General features: G+C 44.1%; 2 protein-coding genes across 2 annotated transcripts; one reads left to right on the forward strand and one right to left on the reverse strand.

Moving 5' to 3' along the window:
* Positions 1 to 602: 602 nt before the first annotated feature.
* Positions 603 to 2,897, forward strand: LOC119300638. Its single transcript, XM_037577541.1, has 3 exons — positions 603 to 941; positions 2,225 to 2,317; positions 2,407 to 2,897. The coding sequence occupies exons 2-3, from the start codon at positions 2,258 to 2,260 to the stop codon at positions 2,788 to 2,790; spliced, it is 444 nt and encodes a 147-aa protein (XP_037433438.1). The 5' UTR covers positions 603 to 941; positions 2,225 to 2,257; the 3' UTR covers positions 2,791 to 2,897.
* A 43-nt stretch (positions 2,898 to 2,940) lies between these two features.
* On the reverse strand, positions 2,941 to 9,035 carry LOC119300637 (PXMP2/4 family protein 3-like). The gene is made up of 4 exons (XM_037577540.1): positions 8,605 to 9,035; positions 7,758 to 7,986; positions 3,619 to 3,743; positions 2,941 to 3,534 (listed from the first exon to the last, which is right to left on the reverse strand). Exons 1-4 carry the CDS (start codon positions 8,917 to 8,919, stop codon positions 3,436 to 3,438), a joined length of 768 nt encoding a protein of 255 aa, XP_037433437.1. The 5' UTR covers positions 8,920 to 9,035; the 3' UTR covers positions 2,941 to 3,435.
* Positions 9,036 to 10,008: the final 973 nt, after the last annotated feature.

Here is a 10,008-nt window from a genome sequence, read left to right on the forward strand (position 1 = left end):
GTAAATAGTAAATCTTCGCTTGCCCCTTGGGCCTTGGCCGTAAGAAAGTACTCCTTATTACAGTAATGAAAGATTATATATGCTGCTCAAGATGGGCCTTGTACTGCTTATTACAGTATTTCCTTCTGTTGTGGCAATCAGTTGGGCACCTTTTTATACTCTTTTCTTTTCATGTGATGCTAAGGCATATGTTCTGACTTTGGATGACAGTAATGAAAGATTATATATCTACTATGAGCTGTGACAAGTGGCGATGATAATCTTAATCCAGTGCACATGCGAGTACTCCTATATGAGATCTAAAACATGGCATGCCTAGCTGTCTGTTCAGTGAACCTTATGATGCAGTGATCCACAAAAAACATTCTAATAATCCAACAAAAGCTCCACAACCCCACTGAGAACACAAACAATCGAATAAACTCGGGACTAAAGAAACCCACACTTGTCGTAACATGAACAAGATCCGCCGTGCCATAAACATAACGATTCGTGCAATTCGACAACGGAAATCTTGCACGATGTAGCATGGGAGGGGGCCGCGCGTCTGATTATTGGCGCGGGAGATGAGAATATTAATAGCTGGGGCTTGTTATCTTGGTCCTATCCTTTTCTTGGCACTACCTACATAGGAGCATCTTTGGCTCCTTTATCATGCATGAACTCCATTGGCCTAAGTGGCTTGGGTTTGTTTGGCACGGCCACAAGGCCCCACCATGACAGTAGAACTAATGACAGGAGAGAATCTTAAATCCCCTCCCTCCCCTCCCTGCCTCGCCAGATTTGATACATGCCAACCTGTTGCTTCTTAACAGAACCAAAAAGGTTTGGACCTTGGCCTAGAAGTAGCTAGCAAGAGAGATCTTCTTGGGGGAGAAAGAGGGAGAGTGCCTTACCTTGTTCAGAAGAGAAGAATTCAGAAACAGGACTCCTTGCCAGAGGTGAGCACAAGTCTCTTGATACTTCCTTCCTCTTTCTTACCTTGTTCATCTCCGATGATTCTTGTCTTGAAAGGGCTGCAATTCAGCTAGCTTTCATGGGACATGGTAATAATATCTTCAAAGTCTGCGTACCTCAGTCCTTTGATCGGTTCTTCAGTCTTTTTGTTCTTCATTTTCTGTAATTCTGCGTCCAAAGGAAGGTACCGATGCTCAGCCTTGAGAAAGTGCAATGGCATGTTCCTATTTGCCAGGAAACTGTAGCTGGTCATCCTCCTGTAGTTTTAGGGCGCTCTGATCTTTTCGGAGCTTCCATCTCTGTTGAAACTGTTTAGTTGTTTCTCTCGGGAAGCATAATGGCATGCAAGCATATAGAGCAAGGATTTTCTACTCCCCCCGTCCCATAATATAAGAATGTTTTTGACAGTAGGGAGTATAATTCTATCTCAAAGAATCAAACGATACTACACTTAAAGGGTGTAAATTCGCTAGGTTTCAATTTGGGCAGGAATGGGTAAGAGAATTTCTGTTGATGTTCAATCGCTCTGTTACACTGAAATGAAAGGCTGATAGAGTTCAGGTTACTGGTACAGATAGGAAAACCTAAATATTTTTGTAAATCCAGTATATTAGGAGCCAAAATTAGAATTGTGCAGGCATACGAACTTTAAGATCATCAGACCTAAAAGTGCTTCTTGCCATTGCCTCCACGAACTCACGATCTTAGCTGTCCTAATTGTCTGACCGACGTGCATAGTTTCTGTTACCTTCATATAATCTTCGATAGTATCATGATATATGCCTTTTGCCCTAAAACTCTCAGCTAATTCACAAGGAAAATACCAAACTTTTATACAACATTTCTCAACAGAAAAAACAACCTGGTCTGCCCCATGCTATTTCCCAGTTACAAACCAGTGCACATGCTCAGGGATAAACTGACTAATGTGTTAGGTCACATCACACACCACCATAGCATTTATTTATGCTTGCATAGGATACTCATTTACACAACTATACAACTTATTAATTGGCAAAATGGCAAAGCAAGCTGGATAGTCCTATGTGGAGAATAATAGAACTTGTACAGAGCTATAGAGAAGCAAGCACAATCATTCAGAAGCTGCACATGAGGGTGTCGCCATCTCAACGTAGGAGATAATTCACGACAAGCAGACACGCAACCAGCACATAAACAAAGCTCCAATAATTGAATGCATATGCAGCATATTGCTATTGTTGGGAGAAAACTTTTGGTACTCATTTGTAAGCCTCTGATGAAACAGGTGAGGCTGATACTTCGTGTGGATCGGTGAGAGATGGAGAAGAAACATATGAAGATGGCCATCCTGAGGCAAGAGCAGACATTCAGACAACAGGTAAACCAATGTCTGGTTAGAAGTAGTGTCATCTTCCTATCTATATTGGTGGAAGTATTCAACGAGGAATGTGTCTTTTGTTGAACCAGGTTCATGAGTTGCATCGCGTATACGAGGTTCAGAAGCGGCTGATGAAGGAGATGCAGGCTGTTAAGAGGAGCCCAGCTCAGGCAAGAGAGGATACTCAACCAGAACCAATGCTGGATACAGATCGCTCGCGCGCTCCTTTTATCGAGGACTTCAACCTGGAGCTGACACTAGCAACTGGGGGTGATACGCGGAAGCAAGAGATGACATCCAACTCTGAGTCTGGACCAACGGTGACATCGTCGACTTCTGCTGAATCAGAGTCGGGGCAGCGATTCCCTGAGTCCAATGTAGACCTGAGGTTTCAACATGAGAGCAAGAGGCATGATGATCAGCTCACGCAGTCTCCCTGGCTCTATCAATGTTTAAGTCTCAAGATGGCTTGATGGCTTAGCTACGGGTGGCTTACAGAAGCATATGCATTATTATATGTACATCAAAAAACTAATTCGTTGCAATCAGGAGAATGCGATCAATAGGAAGTCATCATTCACATCTAAAAAAATACAACAAAAACATTTCAAAGAACACCAACGTCAAGAAAAAGTGAACGAACTGTGTAATCACCTTCTTTCTGCGTACAAGGGAGGGAGATGTACATAAGTATCCGCTAACAAATGTTGCATTGTATGTAGAGATCTTCAAGCGTAAACCTTGCCTTGTCCACTTTATCTTAGGGACAAGAACAATTTTACCTAACATCTGCATAACTGGGCACAGACAATTTGGTAAAAACTGCTTGTTTTGCAATATGACAAACTTCAGAAAGATGGGAGAATGCCTAGTGTCATTCTACCATCCATACAGAAATGCCTAGCCAAAACTGTACGCAAACTAGAAAAGCCTGTCGGATACTACTCTACTGAAAACGAAATATGCCTAGCAAGCAGTTTGTCTCTGTTTTGGTCGTTGAATATTCAAAGCTTCAATGAGCTAGTTGGTGGTAATGACGGCCCCGTCATAGTTCCAAGTAATGCCCATGAAGACTTCCTTTCAGAAATAACTGGCAGAAACTCAGTCATTTGTTATGACTAAGAGCTCGTGATCACCTCCACGCCTGGTTTCTTTAAGCCGGCCATGTATGTTAGGTAGATGGTCCAAAGAAACGCAAAGGAATTGCTTACTAGCGGCTGAAAAATAATCCTCAGTTCAGATTGCTGCCAAACAAAGTTTGAAGCTCAAATAGATAGAATATATCAGGGACTTAACATTACCTGCAAATGAACAGGGATAAACTTGAAAGTGATGAAGTCACAAAGAGGCCAATAAATGAGGCCACTTTTGATGGTCGGAATTATATCCCGCTTTAATCTTGCAATGATCTCTGGGATTGTCTCACCTGGGAATTATATCGATCAAGCAATTAGAGGACTCATGAGTGTCATTGCCAGAATGTACGCAAAAGAGAATTTTTTGTTTAAAGTTGGCAGGGAAGGTAAACTTCATGTACGATTATCTGAACATAGCTTCTCACATCATGGTCACAGTGTGCATAAATGTTTACTAGTCCCTCTGTAGTGATCTAAAAGCTCTTATATTTCTTTACGGAGCATGCAAACCTTATCATGAAATTGGTGGTATTGTGGTCCGTGACCCATAGGTCATGAACTTTATCATGGATCACTTCAAACCGTTATACCCTCTGTCCGGGAATACTTGTCGGAGAAATGGATGTATCTAGACGTATTTTAGTTCTAGATACATCCATTTTTATCCATTTCTCCGGCATGTATTTCCAGACAGAGGGAGTAATATTTAAAGCAAGCTAGTTAGTAAGGACATTTTTACCAGATATATAGAAGGATCTTAGAAACCAGTCAAAGCGTAAATTTATGATCATTGTGTGTGTGTGTGTGTGTGTGTGTGTAGTTGGGATGCCAGCACAAATTAGAAATACTGCACCTCAACATATAAACATCAGACTGTTAGTGAAGGAAGAATTTACCAAGCGAAACAATCACCAGCCTTTGGGTTTTTACGTGTTTCTTATGTTGTCCGTCGGTCATACTAAGTTTGCATGGATAAAGACCAAAATAATAGATAGGCATGACTGCAAGGACAGACTGCAGTCTAGTAGCATGACTACACTTAGTTGACGCAGCTGGAAGGCACAGAACAATAAATTCTGGCATTATTATTTTATGAAACATAAACAAGGAGCATTAAAATTGAGTGGACTATCTTGTATATTATCTTTTTGTATCGAAATATCCATTGACAAATTTATCTCCAACTAGCATCTTTTTTTAGTAGTGGCCAACACTCTAGCCAGATTGATTTCATCCTCTCGAGAAGAGAGGATAGACGTGTGTGCCTAGATTGTAAGGTGATACCTGGAGAGAGTGTTGTACCCCAGCATAAGCTGATGGTTGCTGACTTCCGCTTTCGGTTTCGTGTCCAGCGGGATAAGCGTGCCAAAGTCGCTAGAACGAAGTGGTGGAAGTTCAAGGGGAAGGTAGCTCAGGCGTTCAAGGAGAGGGTCATTAAGGAGGGCCCTTGGGAGGAAGGAGGGGATGCGAACAATGTGTGGATGAAGATGGCGACTTGCATTCGTAAGGTGGCCTTGGAGGAGTTTGGAGTGTCCAGGGGAAGGAGGAGCGAAGATAAGGATACCTGGTGGTGGAATGATGATGTCCAGAAGGCGATTAAAGAGAAGAAAGATTGCTTCAGACGCCTATACCTGGATAGGAGTGCAGACAACATAGAGAAGTACAAGATGGCGAAGAAGGCTGCAAAGTGAGCTGTTGGTGAAGCAAGGGGTCGGGCATATGAGGACCTCTACCGACGGTTAGGCACGAAGGAAGGCGAAAGGGACATCTATAAGATGGCCAAGATCCGAGAGAGGAAGACGAGGGATATTGGCCAAGTCAAATGCATCAAGGACGGAGCAGGCCAACTCTTGGTGAAGGACGAGGAGATTAAGCATAGATGGCGGGAGTACTTCGACAAGCTGTTCAATGGGGAGAATGAGAGTTCTACCATTGAACTGGACGAGTCCTTTGATGAGACCAGCATGCGTTTTGTGCAGCGAATCCAGGAGTCTGAGGTCAAGGAGGCTTTAACAAGGATGAAAGGAGGCAAGGCGATGGGCCCTGATTGTATCCCCATTGAGGTGTGGAAAGGTCTCGGGGACATAGCGATAGTATGGCTAACCAAGCTTTTCAACCTCATTTTTCGGGCAAACAAGATGCCAGAAGAATGGAGGAGTATATTAGTACCAATCTTCAAGAACAAGGGAGATGTTCAGAGTTGTACTAATTACTGTGGAATTAAGCTGATGAGCCATACAATGAAGCTATGGGAGAGAGTCATTGAGCACCGCTTAAGAAGAATGACAAGCGTGACCAAAAATCAGTTTGGTTTCATGCCTAGGAGGTCGACCATGGAAGCCATTTTCTTGGTACGACAACTTATGGAGAGATATAGGGAGCAAAAGAAGGACTTGCATATGGTGTTCATTGACTTGGAGAAGGCCTATGATAAGATACCGCGGAATGTCATGTGTTGGGCCTTGGAGAAACACAAAGTCCCAGCAAAGTACATTACCCTCATCAAGGACATGTACGATAATGTTGTGACAAGTGTTCGAACAAGTGATGTCGACACTGATGACTTCCCGATTAAGATAGGACTGCATCAGGGGTCAGCTTTGAGCCCTTATCTTTTTGCATTGATGATGGATGAGGTCACAAGGGATATACAAGGAGATATCCCATGGTGTATGCTCTTTGCAGATGATTGATATGGTGCTAGTTGACGATAGTCGGACGGGGGTAAATAGGAAGTTAGAGTTATGGAGACAAACCTTGGAATCGAAAGGGTTTAGGCTTAGTAGAACTAAAACCGAGTACATGATGTGCGGTTTCAGTGCTACTAGGTGTGAGGAGGAGGTTAGCCTTGATGGCCAGGTGGTACCCCAAAAGGACACCTTTCGGTATTTGGGGTCAATGCTGCAGGAGGATGGGGGTATTGATGAAGATGTGAACCATCGAATCAAAGCCGGATGGATGAAGTGGCGCCAAGCTTCTGGCATTCTCTGTGACAAGAGAGTGCCACAAAAGCTAAAAGGCAAGTTCTACAGGACGGCAGTTCGACCTGCAATGTTGTATGGCTGAGTGTTGGCCGACTAAAAGGCGACATGTTCAACAATTAGGTGTGGCGGAGATGCATATGTTGAGATGGATGTGTGGCCACACGAGGAAGGATCGAGTCCGGAATGATGATATACGAGATAGAGTTGGGGTAGCACCAATTGAAGAGAAGCTTGTCCAACATCGTCTGAGATGGTTTGGGCATATTCAACGCAGGCCTCCAGAAGCTCCAGTGCATAGCGGGTGGCTAAAGCGTGCGGAGAATGTCAAGAGGGAGGGGTAGACCGAATTTGACATGGGAGGAGTCCGTTAAGAGAGACCTGAAGGATTGGGGTATCACCAAAGAGCTAGCTATGGACAAGGGTGCGTGGAAGCTTGCAATCCACGTGCCAGAGCCATGAGTTGGTTGCAAGATCTTATGGGTTTCACCTCTAGCCTACCCCAACTTGTTTGGGACTAAAGGCTTTGTTGTTGTTGTTGTTGTTGTAGCATCTTTTTTTACCAAACAAACAAGCAAACTTAACTAAAATAAACAAAATCCCAGCTCTAACAATCCTTAAAGACACCGTTTCAAGAAAAAACTGCACAGCTGGTATACAACTATTTTCATGCTCTGCAGAATATGAGGTGCCATATATGGTCTGAAAATTGGCCATTTACTACTTTCACTTCCACCTTCAGGCCTACTAACTCATTGAGTATAATTTGTGGCCGGAAACCTGATATTTCAGAACCAAGCAGGATGTTTCAACTCTAGCAGACTTAAAAGTACAAATGGTAAATGCATGAAGGAGATTAGGGATTCAACAATAGGAAAATGAATAATGGAATTAGGTTCTAACATTCTTTTATTTTTCTTTGGAGAGAACGAATCTTTAGAATCCCAGGAAGGAACTACTGAATTTTAATCCCACATGTTTACCTTTTCTACTACAATATGTTAAGGGTTAAACACAAATAAACAATACAACAAAAAACATCAGCTTAATTGTGTATGGTGTGTTATTGTGCGCTCAGATATTTGTTTGTATATTAACAATGCCGAAATAGAGTAATGACATGCATATAAAGCAGCACAGTTGGAGTTGATAGGTCAATATTATAAAGATGGGGTCATAGAAGCAAGTCCCAAGACAAGTAAAAACAAAATCAAGTCAAGAAGATGGGGAAAAAACAGAAAGCGCATTAATGACAAAACATAAGTACATAGTAAATTTAAAACTATCTAAATATGTCTATAGAAAGGCATATGAGTATGATACCTTGTAATCCTGCATTATACGAGAAGAAAATACAATTAATAATTGGGCCATAAACTGCTTGTCCTAGAAACATCTTGTTGAAGGTGCTCACTACATCCTTTTTGGGGACTACTTTTGAGATAAAGTTGAACCAATAGTGCAGTGAAGGTCCTGAGAACAGCATCCCATAACTAGCCATGCGCAGAGTCCTAACTAGATCGAGTGACTCCTCAGCAGGAAGTGTGATCATCTGAAGAGGCAACGACAAAACAGAAGAAAATATATAAGAAGCAATACCCCTCCTAAGGAAACAGAAAACAGCAGTCAATTGCAACTTAGTTTCTGACATGAACTGGTTCACCGGTAAATGCAATCAATTACAAGAGTTCAATACTGCAAAGCAGTGTTCCTGACAGTGAAAAAAACAAAGGATAAAATCCACATGCTGGCCGTAGCATCTGAAGTCAAAAATTCCTACGCTCAAATGCACTACATTTCGAGTTTCTAAGAGGAGGCATCTCCATTACTTCGGAGGTTTAGAATTTGGATCAACTCCAAACAATATTTTCGATCTGTGCCATTTCCAGAAATTCGCTACACTAAAATGTGTCTTATGAACTTATGCTGATGATAATATAGCACCATTTCTAGAAAATTGACTTTTGCTAATCCCGCGTTTCTGTGACCTAAACAGAACAACGACATGATGTATCACGACCATGATTACATACGAAATAAGAGCATAAGAGAATATCAAATCTCCGACTGCCGAAGCGTATTAGATTTCGACTTTCTGAACCGTTCCAGGATTCGGCGTTTCCCCCAGGAAATGAAGATTTGGAGATAACGCGAAAGAACACAATGTCACCTGGGAGGTGAGGTCGGCAACGGTGTAAATTGTGGCAGCCGTGATGCTCTTGGTCAGCAGCGGCCGCGCCTCGATCGAGCCGAGGTACCACGTGACTACCCCGGACCCGATTGATCCGCTTCTCCTAGTGGTAGGGGTGAAGCGCGTGGACGCCGCGTGGGAAGAAGGCGGCGGCGGAGGTGGGGGCGGGAGTGGAGCAGAAGGGGGCTTGGTGGAGTGGAGGTGGGAGCGGACGTGGGACCAGGGTGTGCTGAAGCTTCGGCGGATCGGTAGGAGGACACGGCTGCCAGCGTGGAGAGCTCCGGCGGCGACCATGGCGACGGCGGTGGCGGCGGCGGCAGGTCTGGGTTTTCTGTGGCTGTCCAGTGCTTGCAGGGTTTAGAGGGTCCGGGACTTGGGAGAGAAGAAAGGAGGAGGGGAAAGCGGCCGGGGTCCACGCCGCAGTGTCGTCTGCCCTAAGCACACCAGAGTCTAAATCTAAAAGCATCTGCAACCGCGCCACAACAGATTTTAGGTGCTCTAATATAATTTTTATGGGCACTGATACGCGCCGGTCCGCCGGCCTAATTTTTGGCCGGTCAACCACCAACAGTCAGATTGCCCCGCATGTGACCATTGGATAAGTCAACACGTCCCTTTTCACCATGATCTTCTTCTCCCCGCTCGTATCTGCTCCATCGCGTGCGGTCCGCCTTGCCGCGCGCGGCCGTCGGCCCATCCTGCAATGCTCGAGTCCCCACCCCCACCGTAGCTCCGCCGCGGCACAGCCAGCTTGCCGTCGCTCGCCGCATAGCCGCCAGGATTATAACATGACTTCCTTTGGGTTCCGGTCTGTGATGATTTGCAACTCTGTCACCAGCCCGTTCGAGCACACGACCGCCGTGTTTGCAGCAGCCGTCCCTCGCTCGCCGCTTTAGGCATGCACCACCGTTTCCAACACAAAAAAGAGCTGAGCAAAAAATCTGGTCGTTGCCGGTGGCAACAAAAAAACCATCGATGGCGACAAAACAAAACAACTATTCCGGCAAAAAAAACACAGATGCTTCATGTCGTCGTCGTCGTCGCCGCCGTAGCAGCAAAATTTTAGTTGGTTCCAGCAAAAAGTAATGTCAATTCCAGCAAAAAAGATTTCAGCAACAAAAACTACCATGGTGGCATGGTCGGGTTGAAGCAAAAGAAGAAGGCCGGGTTGAAGCAAAAGAAGAAGGCGGTTCCAACAAAAATTAATGCGGTTCGAGCAAAAATCTCGCAAAACAAACTACAGTAGTTAGATTGAAGCAAAAAGCAACAAAAACTACCATGATGGCATGGTCGGGTTGAAGCAAAAGAAGAAGGCGGTTCCAACAAAAATTAATGCGATTCCAGCAAAAATCTCGCAAAACAAACTACAGTAGTTAAATTGAA

Source organism: Triticum dicoccoides, chromosome 5A, assembly GCF_002162155.2.
Source record: "Triticum dicoccoides isolate Atlit2015 ecotype Zavitan chromosome 5A, WEW_v2.0, whole genome shotgun sequence".
In the NCBI taxonomy this organism is placed as follows: domain Eukaryota; kingdom Viridiplantae; phylum Streptophyta; class Magnoliopsida; order Poales; family Poaceae; genus Triticum; species Triticum dicoccoides.